We start from the raw sequence: 21,315 nt of genomic DNA on the forward strand, positions 1-21,315 counted from the left end.
AATTTCCCATAGTATCTCAAAAGACACTGGGGGGGGGGGGGGGGGGGGGGGGGGGGGGGGGGGTTCTCATTTCTATGGTCATTAGTGACATTACGTCATATCACAGCATATTGCCAAGGACTAGACGGGTTACATATATCACAAGCTAAAACTAGGCCTCACACCAGCCAAATCTAATCTGTAGAAGTTGCTCCTGAGAAGGAGCTTTGTTTCTCTAAGGCCAAACCTTCCGTCGCTTGTAATGCCTTTCTGTTTTTGCATCACCGGGGATAACTCTTTCATTCTCTTCCAAGGTCCTATCAGACGCAGGCCTTTTACCATCAAAAGATGTGTTCTCAGACATGCCATTCTTTGGCGTGGAAGGTCTACCTACAAGTTCGCAGGTGCCATCAAGCAGAGGCAATTCAGCATCAGAAGATGTGTTCTTGGAAACTGTTTCATTCTTCATGCTACAGGGTAAATCTAGTGATAGAATCACACCATCAGTGCAGGTTGTGTCATCTTCACAAGGAAGAACACTGTCAGTTGCTAAATATTTGTCAGCACCCTGACCATCAGCATTTAAATCGCTCTTATTTCCGCAATCACCTGCTATTGTTTGGTCAGTGTTTCCCTCGCTCTCGTCACAGAAAACTGTACTACCACCAGTAATACTATTATCAGTATTTCCATCTTTCAACTCAGAGCTATCCTTGGCATTTATATCACTTTCATGTGCACAGTCACCTGCCACTACTTTGTCAATATTTTCCTCTTTTAAGTCTGAGGAAGCTGTGCTAACACCAGTAATACCACTGTCCGTATTTCCTATTTTCAACTCAGAGCTACCATTGGCATTTATATCACTTTCATGTGCAGAGGCACCTGCCACTACTTTCTCAATATTTCCTTCTTTTAAGTCTGAGGAAGCTGCGCTAACACCAGTCATACCATTGTCCGCATTTCCCTCTGGCAACTGCAATGAAACATACAGCTCACCATGATTGACATTGCTTGCAGTTGGGTTAATACTCTTCACATCTTCAATGATTGCATTGTCTACAACATTTTTGCCAATATCACCTAGTGTGACTGAATCCAGATCATCATGAGGATCGACACAATCACCTTCAGCTGTCATTCTTTCTGGATTTGGTCCATTGTCATCTTTGCTGGAGTCAAACATCGTAACATAATCCATATCTTGAGAAGGTATAAAGCACTCATCCCCAACTTCTATGCTTTTTTTAAAGGACTGTTCTTTGCTGGTAATTTTCTGAGCAAAAATTTCAGAGATTGAGCAGCTTGTAGAAACCATAATATCCTGCACCTCAGCTTCTGCTTGGCTGTGAACTTTTTGGTCATTGTCCAGAGAAAGAAACAAAGACTTCTCATTTTCCTTATCTGTTACCACATGATTTGATTCCTTAAGCACTTCATCATCTTCTGGGGCATATGATCTGATATTAAGTTGACTGCTAGATACAAGTGGCTCATTTTTCCCATCCTGGCTTGACAGGCAAACAATAGTATCCTTGACTGGAGCACACACCTGCTACCAAACAATATAACACATCATGGTATCAGTAATCAAGCTCAAGCAAAGTAAAATAGGAGTTTAAACTTATCAGCTAATAACTATACCTCTGACTCTTGTAGATTCTGTACATCGACAATTAGAAGACTTCCAGTGTCCAACATGCATCCAGAAGTAGGTAGCCCCTTTTCTTTGGAGTCATTTAAACAGATGGACTTGGATGGCTGAATTTCACGAGTCCCGTCATCAACTGTGCAAACTGTTTCAGGTTCACCAGCAGAGCACCTCTGAGCACGAAACTCTCTAGTTGGTTCCGGTTCAGCATTTGAGCATCTTTGATGTCTTTCATCAAGCTGCTCACCACCACAAGCTAGCATGGGATGATTCTGAAAAGATCCAGTCACCAGCTCAAGAATTAACTTTCGGACCACCGAACGCTTGAGAGAAGCTTCAGGGGGTGGAAACCAATCATCACTAAGCTGAAAAGTACATTAAGAGTGAAAATTCAAGAAATTAATACACCTATTAAAATCCAAACTCAAAATATTTCAGAGAATGACTTTGCTCTTCAAGGATATTGTGATGACTCAATTTGAAGAAAACCAGAATTAAATGTCCAAAGCACAAACAAAATAGTGAAAGAAAAAGAAAGCCGTAGTCAAACAAAACTAATGCCAAGGAAAAGTTTTATTAACAAAAGCTATAAAAGAATGTAAAGGTAACCTTTTTATACATAAATGTTCAGACAATATCTATCATTGTAATTTAACTACGAATTTGAATATCAAACACTCATAATTCTGTGAGATTGTAAATACTCATATTGTTTAACTTGTGTAATTCACCAACTGTACTTAGGTTAGAGCAGTGCAATTTTCACTGACTTAATTGATAATTGTACTAGAATATTTCCAACATATGAAGGCACATCAGGATTATAGTTGAAGATTGTAAATACTCATATTGTTTAACATTGAGCTTGAAGACCAAGCAAACTACTTGCTTCAGAATGGCAGAGAAACAGTAGGATGCCATTAAACAACAAAGAAAACAAATTAAGACTTTGGAACTCACAAAGCCAGATAATACATCAATCTTCAGAGGGTTGAAGTTACTTGGAGCATCTGTCAAAAATAGTTCCACATAATGGAGCAAGAACAAGCCACAATCATATGAATTATCCTGCTGAGGGAGCTGCACCGCAAATATAACATAATTGGATTACAATCCAAAATTAAAACACCAAAGTTATAGAAAAGGTAAAATTCTAAGTGTTGGTTAGCATACATGTAAAAGGCTGTGATCGCATGTGATTGTGACAGCCCAATAGTATATGCAATTATGTCTTCATTCAAGCTATTCACATTAGCAAGCCAGATCATCCACTAACATACATTTAGTTGTCAACGTCAGCGTGCTACACCATCCACTAACATGCATTATGATATTTATCTATTCATGTAAGTAAATATAAGTAGTATAATTTCATTTGAAATCATCTGCAATTCCCGCAGCAATGCGTGGAGTATCCTTCTAGTTCTTTAAATGCATATACCATGCTCACTATAAACCACCACACAAAAATTTGGCAGTACACATTCATGGGAGAAAAACAGTGTTAACTGTGGCCAGGATTTTTTTCTCCAGAAAAATGTGATAAACCAAATAAACCCAACACTTTGTACATATAAGCAGAAGTGTGCCATGAAACAAGTCCAGACATAAATTCATGTGGGGAAGGATAAGCCAAGATCAGCGAATATACAATGTGCATGATCAAAGGAATTCAGTCAAGCAGTCTATTGACTGCAATTTCAGTTGAAACAGAGAGCACAAATCTGATCAACTTAATCTAATGCAAATTAGACAATTAGCAGATGCTGTTTATGCCAACAATTGCATATTTTGTACCCAAAGATTGATAGTCTTTGATTACCCAAAAATTGCTAGATACATGGAAAGAATATGAATTAGGATGCAAGCGTGAACAAAAATCATGTCCAAATTAGGGGAATTGACCTACATATACATGTAAATATGGTCAAATGTGGCCATTATACGACAGATCTGACCATACAGGCCATAGAGGGGTTTGTTACAAATACCCTGAAAAATCAATCATCCACGACACGAAGTAATAACACAAATCTATCTCCACCACTATTTGTATTTATAGATTAAAGATTCAAAGTTCCTGCACTCTTCAAACAACAAATGAAAATCTGAAGCCACAGAAGTGAATGCGGGGTACTTTTAAGAATTTCACCTAGGGATTTAGAACAGGTACTGAAACTTATTATGTACGAACCTCAAGGGAGGACAAATCTCAAGTTCAAGAACTTGTCTGAATGATCTGATGCTGATTCAGGGTGCCTTTCCTTCCACTCTTCCCATAAATAAACTGTGGCAGAGAGAATCAAACTTCACATAGGATCCACCAGATATTGATCACAGAGTGTGGATTGACAAAAGAAACAGAAGTTATGGGCCAAAGAACCATCATTCTCAGTTAGTGCCCTGATCAAAATAGATGTTGCATAGAACTGACTGTTACCTTTTTCTAGGTAAGCCACAGTCACTGCTAAATCTAACCCAGGCAATCTATGACCCAGAAAAATCTTCATACCGAAGTTCAGGTAGTAGGACTGCTGTTTTTACACCCCCCCCCCCACCCCGGGTCCTTCACATCTTTTGTAAAGACCCTTCTTGTCAAAGTCCACAACATTTTAAAATCAGAAAAATTGAAAGGAAATAGTTTGTGTGTGTTTCAAATATCATCTAGATCCCTCAATCGTAAATACAATTATGCACAGGTCAAACAAAAGTAGCAAATCTACCATGCCTCTGGAAATAGACTTACCTTTGAATGATATCCTTGAGTCCAGTGTGACTTCCTTTAAGTGAATCCATGTGTAGAATGCATGGGAGTTTAGCTGAGACCTTTGCATCACCATCTGAAGCAAAAACACATTTTTAAAGAAAAAAAAAACTACTAAAAACATGTCAAAGATGCCATTTTCAATTTATATACATGCCTTCAAATGTCGCCACTTCGCCAGGATAGCAAATGACAATTAAACTCCAATGCAAGCTGCAACAACGGCACATAATAACAGATTACATTGATTATCATCACATAAGCATAATTTTTGTTGTCAGAAGGTTCTTACTTGAAGTTGACAGGAATGAACAGAAAATCTTTGTCAAATACATTTATTTTGCGGGTCCATTTGCGAACACGTAAGAAGGCTGCTCTACCTTCCGGAGCTCTCCCCTGATCTTTGTCAAGATCTGCCAGCTTGCGAAAAAAAGAAGCTATTAAAGAAATGGTACCTGCGCTTCACGGTAGATTCAATTCTTGTGCTCAAGTATCTGCAGAACATAAATTAAGGACTCATTTAATGCGAGTAAAAACACTCTGCAGAACAACTTAAATGTTAAAACAAATAATAAAGAATGGTGACCATGTTTCTCTTACTACTAATTAAGAAAGATAGACCTCATATTAATAACTTGGAAACATCTTTGTTTCCTTCCAAGAACAAATCCAGCGAAAGGGCCTCTAGCTGAGTTCGTTAGGTGGCTTGAGTAGCACTCCTTAGGTCTTGAGTTCGACTCCCGTGGGAGCGAATTTTCAGGCTGGGGTTAAAAAAAAAAATCCCCTCGTCTGTCTCACGCCCCCCCCCCCCCCCCCCCCCCCCTCCCCACCCCGAACTGCAGGTCGAGGTTTTTTTTTAGAACATACATCCACCCCCCGGTTTTGAACCTATTTTGAGTGGAACTTTGTGTGCCAAAGTTTTTTTTTTCCTTGAAACGGCCTTGCAGTCAGTGTTCTCTCCAGTTGTTTGTTCAAGTTTTTTTTTTTTTTGGGGGGGGGGGGGGGGGGGGTCCTTTCCTATCATGACTTCTGGTGAGCACTGAGCAGTGACTTTTCAGCGCACATAAAGAGCAATTTTTTATACAAACATAACATGTAATTTCATATCATGTTTGGGGCATGAGAATTTTTACAGTAATCTTATAAATCTGCATTAGGCAGCCAGGCATTAAAATAGTCGAGAAACAGAGCATATCCAAATGCAAGGAAAAGTAGTAAACATGGTTTAATGTACACTGTTCTCAATACATGTGTCATTTTTAATCTTCAATTCTTCATACACCTCAACAAGTGGAATATTTAACTTGTCATCAAGAATCTAATTTAAAGTCTTCGGTCCTTTGCTTAGATTAAAGTAAGAAAAAAAGTTGAAAGATTCAAAAGTTCCTACTTTCTGGTATCAAACCATAATGCAGCAACCAGCTGCATAATAGTGACAAATTTCAACACAAACACACACAAAAATAACAATTTCCACCACAATCAACTTAAGGCAGCAAAAATATATGTGCTTGGAAAAAAACAGGAAACAAGATGTACAAATATTACTAGCAGTACAAAAATGTAATAGGATATTTAACAACTAAAACTATAACGACAAGATGCTGTCCAACAAAAGGTTCAACCTACTTGATATAAAAGTCAATTATTGTATCATTGACAAAGGTTTCAGGAAGTAGAAGCTCAACATCTCTTTTGCTAATGGAAACAGCATCAGGATCTCCTTGGGGATAAATAACATCTTCAAAGTCCTCAGTGCTGAACCAATGAAAACAAATAACAGGAAAAAAATAAGTATAACAAGTTCAAATTGCCAAACATGCAAAAATAACTTTAGCCTCTGAGTACATAGATGCTTCAGGTTAATAATAGCACAGGCAGAACAGAAAATATACATATTTGCCTTACTGGAAATATTGCCTCAAATAGAGTTCGAGTATAGTAAAGAATATCCTTTGTCAGGATGTGAAACACAAACTAAAATGGAGATACAATGCTGTGAAATTTACCATGGCATAAACATTGTCAATATGACCGCTGACATGAATGTTGTGAAGCCTTAATTTTTTTAGGTATCAAGACTTCTCACAAAAAAGGGAAAAAATAACAGGCAAGACGGAGAACAAATTGTGCAATTGTCATATAATCACCTGGAAAAGTATTGCCTGGGGAAGAACAGACAGGGTTCGATGCTCCAATTCTCCAATGCAAAATCATCTCTGAAAAATGTGTGCAATTAAACAATACAATTGTTAAAGTAGTCACAATAAAACAGCCAAAATTGAAATTGATCTTTAAAAAGGTGCAAACTTCACATTAAGAGTGTAAATAAGTAAACAAAAAAATATCAAGCAGCTGACTACAATAATATTTACCCTGCCATGGTCTATGGCTCTATGCCCATGCTTGAGACTTGACATCCATATCCAAACAAAAGCCCAATAGACTAGCATATTGTCCAAAAAATAACTAAAAGTTACTAGAGTTTGCAATTTGCAGCATGCATCATCTGGTAAATCAGCGAATAAAGAACTCAATTTATTGCTTTACTTTCTGCTATGTGTTTGCTTGTCTAGACTTGGGACCTGTTTGGAACCACTAGTGTTAAGCTAGCTCATAGCTGCTAACTATTAGCTAGCTAATTATTAGCAGGGGGCTGGGCTATTTGGATACACCAGCTAATAGGTGGCTGGATAGCTGGTTGGAGGTGTGTATGAACTATTAGCACCTATTAGCACCTCTCCACCAACAACTAATGAAATAAAGTAATTGTTAGTGTCTCTCCACCAACCAGGCCAGTTTGGATCCTCACCTATTCATTTAGCTGCTAACTGCTAGCACTAATGGATCCAAACAGGCCCTTATAAATTAACAGTTAATTCTAATAGACACTGCATATCCATGATTCATCATATTTCTCCACATCTGATATTTAATATTTGCCAAATCTGAGCAATATCAAACTTAACAAAGTTTATTATAAATTTTGGATAGTGAATTGATAATTTGATATAACTACTGTTTGTTCTCTACCTAATATGTTAGCACAAAAAACAAAACCATCTGCTTTAATTATTAAGGGTAGCATGGTCAGTTAAGCACTCAGCAAGTACAAACGTTATCCCACAACTTACGATGGGATGTCTTTCCATATTTCTTGATATCTTGGTTCCAGTTCCCAAATCTTCTGTTGTCTCCTTGGCCATTGTAAGTCATCAAGAGAAAATTGTGCTCTAACAGGACCTGTCGAATATAAGAAGAAAATCAAGCTAGTTGGTAAGAAGCAAGGAGTATCTCAATCTCAACAATACACACACACACACACACACACACACATATATATAAGCTGCTTATTACTTATCCATTAGAGTTACTGTCGTTTTTAATGAACTAAGTAAACATCTTGAGACCACACCACAAATGGAAAGAGCAAGCATAACTCAAGGAAAATGGCATATTTGACAGTCATTGGACCCTCAATTTGAGATTTTCCATTAAAAATGTCTAAGTTCAAGCTTTTCGCAAGAAAGCACAAGAGTTTTCTCAATCTACAAGAATAGAAGGCAAAATTATGCTATGTAATATGTAAATAATCGTAATGGCCCCTTTACACCCCCCCCCCCCCCCCCCCATGGGTAGGCAGTGAACAAAAGCATGGATTGGCTGAGTAGTTGGAACTCGAAGCTGTTAGAATATACATGCATATGTGCTGTGCGTGTATGGTGGGCCTGTGCCTGGTATAGCCGGCCAGCCCTATATTGTTACTATTTGGTTAGAGAGATATGAGGAGATCTCTGTTGGTTCTGTTTCTATAAGCCACAAGATCTCCTCTTCCCTATATATATGTACATAGGACTCTCCAATCAATCTAATCTAATATTCCACGCAATCTCTATTGCTTTCATGGTATCACGAGTCTAGGGTTCCCTTCCGCTCCTGCTCGCCGCAAATTCGCGTGCGCATCCTCTGCAGCACCAATCATGGCCGGCGATCCTCCACCCCCTGCTCCCCAGCCGCACGCTCCGCAGCCCTCGAGCGCAGCCTCCGGCATCCTCACCGACGCCTCTGGTGCTGCAGCCATCGCTGCCCAGGAGAAGCGCGCCCATGCCGACGCTGCTCGCCTCGCCAAGGAGGACCGCGAGCGCGCGGCCCAGGCTCGCCACGCCGCTGCCCTCGCCCGCGTGGCTGAGGCTGACCGCGTGGCTGCTGCAGCGCAGGCTGAGCGCGACGCCGCCGACACTCGCCTCCGCGCTGCCCTGGCTCGCGCCGCCCTCGAGCGTGCTGCGACCCAACCCCTCCCTGGAAGTGACGACGGTTCCGGCGGCGAAGACTCCGACGCCGGCGACGATCCCCTCCAGGATGCTCTCCTCCAGCACGAGGCCGCAGCCTTGATCAATCTGCATGCCCAAGCCGTGGCTGTGCAGAACATCCGTCTCCTTGTGCCGCTCGTCCTCGACGTCTCTTCGACGTTCTACGGGCGCTGGCGCGAGTCCTTCCTCCACGTCGTCGGCCGCTACTCTCTGGAGAGTCACGTTCTCTCCGACGTGTCCACTCCCACCTCGCCGGATTGGGTACGCATGGACTACGTCGTTCGGACTTGGCTCGGCGGCACCATCACCGACGCCCTCGCCGAGACCGCCATCGAACCGGGCAACACTGCCCGTGTCTCATGGCTCGCCATCGAGTCCCAGTTCCGTGGGAATCGCGAAACCCGCGCCCTCCACCTCGACGCGGAATTCCGCAACTTCAAGCAAGGCGATCAAGACATCACCACCTATTGCAGGAAGCTCAAGGGCATGGCTGATGCTCTCCGCGACCTTGGCGAGCCCGTTCTAGACCGCACGCTTGTGCTAAACCTCATCCGCGGTCTCAATGGCCGCTTTGAAGCCATTGGGCTCCACCTTCGTCGCGGGCATCCCTTCCCTTCCTTTTTGCAGGCCCGCAATGATCTTCTCCTTGAAGAGCTCACCATGGAGGCGACTGCGCCGGCTACTGCTCTTCATGTCCGGGGCTGCCGCCCCCTCCAGCGGCTCGCGGCCGCCGTCTGCTCCTCCAGCACCTCCAGCCGCGCCTCCACAGCAGCGGCCGCCGGGTCAGCAGCAGCCCTCCAACGGTGGGGGGGGGGGCAAGCGCGCCCGGCGCGGCAAGCGCGGTGGTGGTGGCCGTGGCCAAATGCCCAACAGTGGGCAGCAATCGGCGCCTTGGCCTAATCTTCATCAACCATGGACCGGGTCCATCAACATGTGGCCTGGACCCCGGCCATCGACGCTCCCGCACCCTCACGCTCTCCTCGGCGGCGTGCAGCAGCCTCCAGGCGGACAGCAGATGCCTCATGCACTGCTGGCCGGCGCACAGCAGGGCTGGGGTGTCCACCCGGGCGTGCAGCAGTGGGCGCTGCCCCCAGCGGGCCTCTACAGCCCGGCTGTTGGCGCCCCAGGCTGGGATGCGGCGAGCTTGGCTGCCAACTTCCAAACGATGTCGCTGCAGCAGCCCCCATCCAGCAACTGGTACTTCGACTCCGGCGCCTCCAACCATATGACTTCTGATGCTGGTACAGTCACTGCTCCCTTCACTCCACTTTCATCATCACCATCCCATATTGTTGTCGGTAATGGGCACCTTCTTCCCGTTACTTCCACTGGCGTTACCAATTTTCCTCATAACCTTCATCTTAATAATGTCCTTGTTTCTCCTGGCCTTATTAAGAATCTTATTTCGGTACGTCAGTTTACTTCCGATAACAATTGTTCTGTGGAGTTTGACCCTCTTGGCTGTTCTGTGAAGGATCTACATTCTCGGAGAGAGATCGTCAGGTGTGACAGCTCCGGTCCCCTTTACCCACTACAGTTCCAGGAGCCTGCCTCTACTCTGATCGCCACTTCCAGTCCTTCGCTTTGGCACCAGCGTCTTGGTCATCCCGGTCATGAAGTCTTGTCTAGGCTAGCCCAATCGTCTGCTATTCCATGTAATAATAGTGCTAGTCAAACATTATGTCATGCTTGTCAGTTGGGGCGTCATACTCGTTTGCCATTTCATGCGTCCAATTCCAGAACCACTCATATTTTCCAATTAATACATTGCGATTTGTGGACCTCGCCTATTCCAAGTGTTGCTGGATGCAAGTATTATCTTGTCGTTCTTGATGACTTTTCGCACTACCTCTGGACTTTTCCACTTCGGTTTAAGTCAGACACCTTTTCGACCCTGTCTAACTTCTTTGCATATGTTGCTACACAGTTCGGTGTCTCTATTCAGGGTATTCAGTGCGACAATGGACGCGAGTTCGACAATCATGCTTCCCGTGCCTTCTTCCTCTCTCACGGCGTGCAGCTACGCATGTCTTGTCCATACACCTCCTCCCAAAACGGTAAAGCCGAACGCATTATTCGTACCATCAATAATGTTGTTCGCTCCCTCCTGTTCCAGGCTAGTGTCCCTCCAGCCTATTGGGTTGAGGCCCTCTCCACCGCCACACTGCTCCTTAACATTCTCCCTACCAAGACACTCAATTTCTCCACCCCTCATATGGTACTATATGGGTCTCCACCCTCTTATGAGCATCTTCGTGTTTTTGGGTGCCGTTGCTATCCCAACCTTTCAGCCACCACTCCCCACAAACTCGCCCCCCGCTCCTCCTTGTGTGTCTTTCTTGGCTATTCCCCTCATCACAAAGGCTACTGCTGTCTTGACTGGTCATCCAACCGGATCATCATATCCCGGCATGTCGTCTTTGATGAGACATCCTTTCCCTTCTCTGAGGATTCCGCTCGTCCTACTCCCCAGGATTTCGAGTTCTTGGACTCTACTGACCCTGTGATGGCTCCACCAGTGCCGTCATTTTTTATGCCTGCAGGTTCTCCCGGCGCCGCCGCTGCACAGCCACGTGCGGCTGTGTTTCTAGGGAGCAGCGCCCCATGGCTTGCTGCTGCTCCCCTGGCCCCTGGCGCGTCATCTACAGCAAGCCCGGCTGCAACAGCCGGTCATGCACCACCAGCAGCTGGCTCCTCCATCAGCCAGCCGGCTGGTCTGGGCAGTCAGGCACGTGCACCACCAGCAGCTAGCCCCTCCAGCAGCCAGCCGGCTGGTCTGGGCAGTCGCCCTGTTGGTCCTCCACCCGGCTTCCAGCGCTGGGATGGGCAGGCTGCTACGGCGCCGGTCCCACCAGTTCGGGTGACATACAGCCGTCGCCCACGGCCTCCATCTCCAACTGCTCCACCACCACCGGCTGCTGCTGCTGTTCGCCTTCCACCTGGGGCGGTTCCCATCGTCCCTGTGGCCAATCAGCATGCCATGAGGACGCGTGGGAAAGCCGGTTTCCGACAGCCGGCGGCACTTCAGACGACCTCCCTGTCGCCGATCCCGCGGACGTATCGTGCTGCTCTTGCTAACCCCCATTGGCGTGCAGCTATGCAGGAGTTCTCAGCTCTGCTTGTCAACCACACTTGGGATCTAGTTCCGCGACCACCGCGCTCTAATGTGGTGACTGGCAAGTGGGTCTTCAAACACAAGTTCAAGGCAGACGGTTCTCTCGAGCGCTACAAGGCGCGCTGGGTTCTTCGTGGATTCACCCAGCGCCCAGGCATTGACTACGATGAGACTTTCAGCCCCGTTGTGAAGCCCGCCACTGTTCACACAGTTCTCTCGTTGGCTGTCTCACGCAGTTGGCCAGTTCATTAGCTTGATGTGAAGAATGCATTCCTCCATGGGACCCTCTCCGAGACAGTCTACTGCGCCCAGCCAGCAGGATTTGAGGACACTTCTCGCCCGGATTTTGTCTGCCGCTTGAATAGGTCCTTATACGGACTGAAACAGGCGCCCCGTGCTTGGTATAGTAGGTTCGCCACGTTCCTTCTCCAGTTGGGCTTTGTTGAGGCCAAGTCGGACACATCCTTATTTGTTTATCATCAGGGTTCTGAGACTGCATATCTCCTGCTCTATGTTGATGATATTGTGCTGACTGCTTCCTCAGCGGATCTGCGCCAGCGCATTATTGCAGCGCTTCAGCGGGAATTTTCTATGAAGGATTTGGGAGAACTCCATCATTTTCTGGGCATGCAGGTTCAGCGCACCATCTGTGGTCTTTTCCTATCTCAACATCAGTATATGCTGGACATCTTAGATCGTGCTGGTATGGCAGATTGCAAGCCCTGCTCTACTCCGGTTGATATCAACCCGAAGCTCTCAGCTGATGGCAACCCCATTGCAGATCCTACGGATTTTCGCAGCCTGGCAGGAGCTCTGCAGTATCTCACCTTCACATGGCCGGGCATTGCTTATGCCGTGCAGCAAGTGTGTCTTCATATGCATGATCCGCGAGAGCCTCACCTTGCAGCTTTGAAGCGCATATTGCGCTATGTTCGTGGCACTTTGGAGTTGGGGTTACACATTCGAGCGTCCAGTCAGCTTGATCTTGTTGTCTACTCCGATGCCGACTGGGCCGGCTGTCCTGACACTCGTAAGTCCACCTCGGGCTACGTGGTGTTCTTCGGTGACACTTTGATTTCCTGGTCCTCCAAGCGCCAGAACACGATCTCTCGCTCCAGTGCTGAAGCTAAGTATCGTGCGGTCGCCAATGCCGTCGCCGAAGCTTCTTGGTTGCGCCAGTTGTTGTCTGAGCTGCATACACCCCTGTGCCATGCCACATTGGTCTACTGCAACAATGTCAGCACCGTGTACATGTCTTCCAACCCTGTTCAGCATCAGCGTACCAAGCACATTGAGATTGATCTTCACTTCGTCCGAGAACGAGTGGCTCTTGGTGCTGTCCGCGTTCTTCACGTCCCGACGACGTCCCAGTTCGCCGACATTTTTACCAAAGGCTTGCCTACTGCTGTCTTCACGAAGTTTCGGTCCAGTCTCAACGTTCGACCCATCGATGCTGTGACTGTGGGGGCGTGTTAGAATATACATGTATATGTGTTGTGCGTGTATGGTGGGCCTGTGCCTGGTATAGCCAGCCAGCCCTATATTTGGTTAGACTATATTTGGTTAGAGAGATATGAGGAGATCTCTGTTGGTTCTGTTTCTATAAGCCACAAGATCTCCTCTTCCCTATATATATGTACATAGGACTCTCCAATCAATCCAATCTAATATTCCACGCAATCTCTATTGCTTTCAGAAGCGATGCTATCTAGGACACCCAAAGTTGGTGCACCCCAATCTGGAGATAATTAAGTTCAATCCCCGAATCATGGTTATTAGGCTGTGTTTGGCATAGCTCCCAGGGGCTCCGGCTCCTCCGTGAAATCACTGTAGTTAGTAAATGGAGGGGAGGCAATCTACCACCTTCATACCACAGAAGTGCTCAACACTTGACAAATGGATGGCATAAAAACAGAACCTAGAGGTGATTAGATAGAAATGGCAAACACAGAGGGATGGAAAAAGGGCAAAAGATAAAAGAACCACCTCTCCCCGGCTATCCCTATTTCCCTATCCCACAGTAGCCAACAAGCCCAGAAACATCTCACACATACATGTAAAAAAACGTCAAGAGAGTAGCTCTGAATCTTTGCCCCACCTTTTCCACCTCCACTCTTCTTGCCGTCACCTGTCCTACCATGCCTATCCCTCAGCCCCAGGGGCGGATATGGGCCTAGGGCGTGTCCCAAAAAGTGCACTTACCCTGTCGAAAATTTATGGCCCAATCCATTGAATCTCATGGCCCAGCAAGACAGCAGCCTGCTCACTCTCTATCTCTGCGCAGACGGCACTCGTAGGTAGGCAGCTGGCCCTTGGCCGTTCTCCGCAATACGATACCCTAGCGCGGTAGCACCGGCGGCATGGCAAAATCCAGTGGCGAAGTGGCCATATTGGGTGGGGCCATGGCCAAATTGGCCAATCGAGGATGAGCAGTGAGCGACGGTGCTGCCAAATTGATGAACGAGCCAGTCATGGGCAGGGAGTGGCTAGCAGAGGCCGTGCGACTGTGCTCAGCGCGCCGTGCTCCCGATCTCGTTCCGTCATGTAGACGAACGACCGTCTGCGAGCGTTGGCGAGCATGACAACAGCCAGCACTTCCAGCAGGTCTGAAGGTATTAGAATTACGCATTCCCCAATCTCTATTTAGTTCCCCGTTGTGGTCCGCCAATTGTGAGTGCAGCAGCTAGAGCTACCTCTAGCAGTGAGGAGGGAGATTCAGCCTCATGATTGAATATTTTACCTTCTAGATAGTGCCTACATTCGTTTTGAGATGAATAAGCTAAGAAATAGTGCAGGAAATCAATATTTGGATGATTCCACGCTTATAATTGATCTATCAAAAATAAAAGCCATTTTTCTACAAGTCGGTGATAACTGATAAAGCCACAACCTCTCATTTTCAACAAACCCATCTTCCAATCAACTTGTAGTATTTCACGTTTAGTTTATAATTTATATAAACCATTATGTTGTATAGATTATGAAACTATTTGGTTCTTTTTATGAGCCTTCCTTCACCTATACCCAAAAGAAATATGTGTTTTTTCTGTTCTTTGTTATACCTAATGTGAAAATCCTAGAACCACTGTTGACTATCGGCACTTAGGCCTGGACGCCTGGTATAAGTTGTTTAGGCATTTAGATAGTGGCCCTAGGCATAGAAATTGACCAGCTCCGCCACTGCTCAGCCCCAACATCATCAGCAACTACGCACCTCCACAAGTGCCTTCCACGCCTAAAGCTACCTCATCTCCAACGCAGTCTGGGGAATTCGGCAGCAGCAAGGGAACAGCTGTCAACAATCAACAGCACATGCCAAATGGGATCACCGACCTTGACATGCCACATAGGAGGTTCCTTGAAAACCATGTCCACCAACATGAACCCTAGTGGTAGGATGCATTCCAGACAGGATGCATCTGGCACCATCCTAAACCATGCAGAGGCAATGCGCTCTCCACTCTGCGCTGCTAGCCGCTGCGTGAACTTCATGAAAAGCATATGGTTTAACATAGAGCCACTGCCAGAACTACTACAATGTGACAGGTGTGGGGAAGCGAATTGGAAGGGTAATGGGATGCTAATGACAAATATGGCTTATTAGACGCCATTAGTGGGCATAATAAGCCGCCATTATAGTGGCATATTTAGAGCTAGGCTTTTGAAGGTTGAAAATGTGCAAAACTGGTACATTTTTCTGCTACTTAAAACAGGAGTTGGTGGTGATGCTGTGCCTGCCACCACCACCAATCTGTCCCCAAAACCTTTTTCTTATTTACCCACCTTGCCTCTGACTCTAAGTAATGGGAATTTGCTGACTGTCTTATTTCATTTGTAAATGGTAATAGTTACATGTTTCTCATTTGTATTCTCTGTGACACCATTCTTACAAGAACTATGTGCACGTGTTTAATTGTTTGGTCCGTTTTGCTGTTGCAATGCACAGGTAATTTTTCTAGTCAACACCCAATATATCTTTTAGATAAAAAAAGGATGGCAATGCCAAATGTTCAAATCACCTCAAACTTATGGTACTTAGTACTTGATAATATTTCAAGCTAGCTAATAAACATGTGAAAATTAAAAATAAAATCTAACTCGATGAACATGGAAACGGATGTTACTTTGCCACTCAGTATTAGCCTCAGTTTACATTTTTCCTGAACAAAACACACGCAACAGTGCAACAGAAAATGAAAAAAAAAAACACCCTTAGCCACCTTATTATAAGCTTAAAATATACAAACTATTGTGCAAGCCAAACTGTTGTCATATTTTACAACATCATACTACTTTCGGGTCACCGAGAATGTGTCAGGGGACCACATAGAATTTTCTATCGAAGACAGAAAACTAATGTTGACCTCTGCTAGTGGCAGGAATATTGTTACACTTCCATCAAACATGAAAACTAGACCTCTCTCGATTTCCATGTGCCGCCCTCGCTGCAGATTCCACTAATGCATGTGTACAGCCCAGGGGCAAAGTTATTTAGACCAGACTGAACAACGAACCGATCAAAATCTCAGTTAACGGTTTGATTAGTTCAACCATCAGCCTCCTAAGGGAAGGGTCAAGGGTTCGAAAGCCCATGATGTTGCCTTTTCATCAATGTTTTTCATATTTATTATTATTTTGTTATAATTATGTTTATGTTCCCCTTGTACTCCTGGTTTCATCCAAAACACCGGCCACCGCTCCCCCTTCACAGGGTTCAAAGAAAACTTAGAACAAAAAAAAAACAAGCATGTGAGAACAGAAAAAAAACGACGGGGAAAAGAGGGGAAAATCGGGGAAAAGGCAAAAAGAAAACAACTGACGAAGAAAAAAATGTGACCCCAATAAAAAGACAGATGAGCGAAAAAAATGATCGTGACCAAATACAAAAAAAACGACGGACAAAGATTCATGTTGCCGCTTTAGTATTAATAACAGATATATGTCATCAGCATTGAAATATGGAGGAAAGCAGATAAATCTGGAATACAATATCTTGAACACATATGATACCTGCATTTCCTGTTTCTGCTTCGGATCCAACAAGGAGTGTTATTAAGGCAGATCCAACCTGGTTAGGATGATAAATTGGTAAAGAAAACTATGAAAGACACAAAATAATAGGGATAGTAACAGTAAAATAAAGTGAATTGCTTACACTCTGAGCCCATTTACAACTGATGGAAATAATATTAGATAAATCCCATTGTAGAGCTACCAACTTCTCATCTTCCAAGGAATCTAAATCCAAATACTCAATCTTGATCCCGTCCAATGAGAAAGTAAGGTGAGGTTCAAGACACAAAGTTTTGTCACATGTCATGAAGGCAGGACTAAGTACAACCAGTCCTGCTTTGTCAACCTAAAAAGAGGCCCCAGAAGAAAATTACAAGTGCCGGTGGCTTTAAGCAACATAGTGGTCCAAAATCTAGCAGACCAAGGTGGCATAAAATATATTAAGCATCTAAAATTGCAGCAATCTAAGAAAAAGATCAAACATATAAATTAACAGTTTAGAGTAACCTTGAAGGGGAAACGACGAAATTCTATCGTGGCAGGGTACTGAAATTTTAAAAAGCATACTAGAAGATTTTAGGTGGCCTTGACATGTTGCCTATACAAATTTGTATATTACATAACTCAGTGCAGAAGAAGAAGAGAGACATCAGGATGTAGGTCAACTCACACTTAACTAGTCTAAAGAAAAGGCTCATAAATCATGCTTGTATACCAAGGTCAGTAATTGCACGCATCAAAATCCTGATGATTAATTTTAATGTATGGCCCCACAGCTTATGAATTGCTTCCAATGCAATTACTCAAGCTTTCCTCAGAAAATAAACTGAAAAGGTTTGACATGTTCACCTAAAAAGATCCTTTTTGTAGCTAACCACTTATCGGGAAAGAGAGAGAAGATGTCAAGATGCGAGCACAAACAAACAGAAGCGGTGTTGTATTGGACATCTAATATTTTTTATCCAAAATGTTTACCGTACAATCACAAATTATAATTTAAGGAGACATACCAGCGCATCATAGGAATTATAGATATGCTGCAAATTTTGCTCCATATAACCTGGAATTGCACAATGATTACCAGAATTGAACACAGTTCAAGCAGAGGCCATTACAAAAGTCGAGCATATTACCCGGCACATCATAATTACTGGTAGATGAAGTGTCAGGGCTGGATGGCATGCTTTCTTCCTCAGAATCAGCTACCATTCCCTGGTAGAAGACAAACAACTAACAGTTAACAAAAAAAATGCAGTGAACAGAAAGGGATACTTAATTGTATGAAAAAATAAATATATACTTCTGATGGAAGCTCAAAGGGATGTGCACTGCCAAATCTCATTTCTTCCACAGGCTGATTTCCAGACATGTGATATTCATCTAAGCAAGCATTGGTATTGATACGATCAGTATAGATTGCCGAAGTCGCCATTACTAAGCTCAGGGTTCCAAAAAGCGGCACTAAGCGCACGCTGAAGCACGCTGAAGCGCTAAGCGGACAGGTAACGCTTCCAATTAAGTATCCCTGACGCCGCCGCGAGCCTGGGACTGCCCCGCCGTCGCTACCGACGAATCTCCGCAAAACGCACCGAGAGAGAGCTGCGAGAGATGGAGGAGCTGAAAAAAGTAGATCTCACTGGCTCCTTCTCCCTTCTCACGCGGGATGGACGCCGCTGCGCCTGGATCCACGCGCTGCGGCTCCTCCTCCCTCCTCACGCGCGTAGCCGGCGACGGAGAAGAAGCCCCGCGGCCAGGAACGACGGAGGGAGGCGGGGCGGCGATGAGAGGCGAGACGGCGCGGGAGGCAGGGCGGGAGGGACGGAGCGGATGAGGCGGATGCGCGCCGTCGCTCGGCGGCGCGACGGGAGGTGTGGGGCGGTGGTGCTAGTCCGAGCAGGAGCGGTGGGGCGGCGGAGAAGAAAGAACAGTTGGTGATGCGCCGCGGGATCCCCGGCGTCTCCCCAGCCCCAGCGCTGGGCTAACGACTAAGGGCATGTTTGGAGGAAAAAGTCTACTTAACCCTCGTTTATCAACCATAGTCTACTTCACCCCTCAACTATAAAACCGTCTATTTTACTCTCCAAACTTTTTAATTTTCGACGGTGGTTTTACTACAGTAACGATGGTTTGCTACGCTACCTGTGGTTTCACCTTTTTCTTTTTTTATTTATTTTCGTTGAATCTTTGAAAAATCATAATAAATCATAGAAAAATTATAAAATAAAAAATCTAATTTTATTAGACTCCACATGAGTAGATCTATATAGTTAACATATAATATGGTATGCTTTAATACAAAGGTTTTGTTGTACCTTTAAATTAATTGGAAAATCTAATTTTGTCTATAATTAATTGGAATTTATCTATAACTAAGTTATACATGGTCTAATGAGTACGAATTTTTACTATAGTTCAAGCATACAATAATTAGCCTACCATAAAAATTTCACCATAATTGGACCACAGAAGCTGCAGCTATGAATTGTTCTAATTAATTACAGACAAAATTAGATTTTTCAATTAATCTAAAACTACAGCAAAAATTTTGTACTAAAGCATATCATATTATATGTTCATTGTGTATATCTATTCATGTGGAGTCCAACAAAATTAGATTTTCCATTTTATAATTTTTCTGTGATTTACTATGATTTTTTAAAGATTCACCAGAAATAAATAAAAAAGAAAAAGACAAAACCACCATCATTATAGCAGAACCACCATTACTGTAGCAAAACCACCGTCGAAACCCGCTTGGGGGGTAAAATAGACAGTTTTAAAAAGTTCAGAGGGTAAAATTATGGATGAAAACGGTACGGATATTTATTCGACCGTCCGTTCGACCGAACAAATATGAACACTTATCTGGATAGTTACTCGGATATCCGTAATTTTTTTCGGATACGGATACTAAAACGGATATCTTATCATCGATATCCGGCGGATATCGGATATCCGGCGGATATATCCGAATATTTAAAAACGGATATTATCCGGATATTATTCAAACGATCTTGGATGGAGAAATGATCAAAATAAAAATTGTAGATCTCAAAAAGTTATGAAACTTTGTTATTTACAACTTTTTCGTTTGAAATCATTTAGTGCTTCAAAATTTAAACCGTCCAAACTTTCTCAAATAGAAAACTAGTTTATAGGCGTCAAAATTTAAAAATCACAAATTTGAACCATCCAAACTATCTTAAATGGAAAGTTGACCAAAACAAGAATTGTAGATCTTGATGAGTTGAACAAACTTGGTATTCAAAACTTTTCAATTTGAAGTCATTTAGAGTTCATAATACTAGAGTCAAAGTGCTGTTTTTTCATTTGACCAAATTTGAATTGGTCAAACTTACTCAAATGAGATACTAAATGACCTCAGATGAAAAAACTCTGAATACCAAGTTTGATCATCCCAGCAAGATCTACAATTGTTACATAGCTTATTTTCCCATTTGAGAAAGTTTTATCAAACACTAGTCACAAATTCTTGAATCTCATATAGACTTTCTCAAACTATGTCACATACTTGTAAATTTTAAACTACATTTTGTTCAATATTTCTTAAATGAAAAAATAGCCTATATAAGGACTGTAGATCTTGATGAGCTGAACAAACTTGGTATTCAAAACTTTTCAATTTAAGACAATCTAGGGTTCCGAAAACTAGTTTGTAAGCATCGAAATTTAAAAATCACAAATTTGAACTATCCAAACTATCTCAAATGGAAAGTTGACCAAAACAAGAATTGTATATCTTGATGAGTTGAACAAACTTGGTATTCAAAACTTTTCAATTTGAAGTCATTTAGAGTTCATAATACTAGAGTCAAAGTGTTGTTTTTTCATTTGACCAAATTTGACTTGGTCAAACTTGCTCAAATGAGACACTAAATGACCTCAGATGAAAAAACTCTGAATACAAAGTTTGATCGTCTCAGCAAGATCTACAATTGTTACATAGCTCATTTTCCTATTTGAGAAAGTTTTATCAAATACTAGTCACAAATTCTTGAATCTCATACAGACTTTCTAAAACTATGTCACACACTTCTAAAATTTGAACTACATTTTGTTCAAACTTTCTCAAATGAAAAATGGCCTATATAAGGATTGTAGATCTTGATGAGCTGAATAAACTTGATATTCAAAACTTTTCAATTTGAGACAATTTAGGGTTCCGAAAACTAGTTTGTAAGCATTAAAATTTAAAAATCACAAATTTGAACCGTCCAAACTATCTCAAATGGAAAGTTGACCAAAACAAGAATTGTAGATCTTGATGAGTTGAACAAACTTGGTATTCAAAACTTTTCAATTTGAAGTCATTTAGAGTTCATAATACTAGAGTCAAAGTGTTGTTTTTTCATTTGACCAAATTTGACTTGGTCAAACTTGCTCAAATGAGACACTAAATGACCTCAGATGAAAAAACTCTGAATACAAAGTTTGATCGTCTCAGCAAGATCTACAATTGTTA

The 21,315-nt window shown here is 43.3% G+C and overlaps 1 protein-coding gene across 1 annotated transcript; it reads right to left on the minus strand.

Moving 5' to 3' along the window:
- Window positions 1-62: 62 nt before the first annotated feature.
- On the minus strand, window positions 63-18,824 carry LOC136456869 (probable ubiquitin-like-specific protease 2B). Its single transcript, XM_066456853.1, is given in 17 exon segments — window positions 63-226; window positions 229-1,531; window positions 1,624-1,995; window positions 2,591-2,721; window positions 3,837-3,916; window positions 4,377-4,470; window positions 4,552-4,607; window positions 4,687-4,826; window positions 4,828-4,888; window positions 6,024-6,152; window positions 6,545-6,613; window positions 7,529-7,637; window positions 16,830-16,887; window positions 16,975-17,178; window positions 17,843-17,892; window positions 17,966-18,044; window positions 18,133-18,824. Coding segments are annotated over 17 exon segments (3,120 nt in total). The 5' UTR covers window positions 18,265-18,824; the 3' UTR covers window positions 63-173.
- Between the last annotated feature and the right edge of the window lie 2,491 nt (window positions 18,825-21,315).

This window comes from Miscanthus floridulus, chromosome 6 (genome assembly GCF_019320115.1).
Source record: "Miscanthus floridulus cultivar M001 chromosome 6, ASM1932011v1, whole genome shotgun sequence".
In the NCBI taxonomy this organism is placed as follows: domain Eukaryota; kingdom Viridiplantae; phylum Streptophyta; class Magnoliopsida; order Poales; family Poaceae; genus Miscanthus; species Miscanthus floridulus.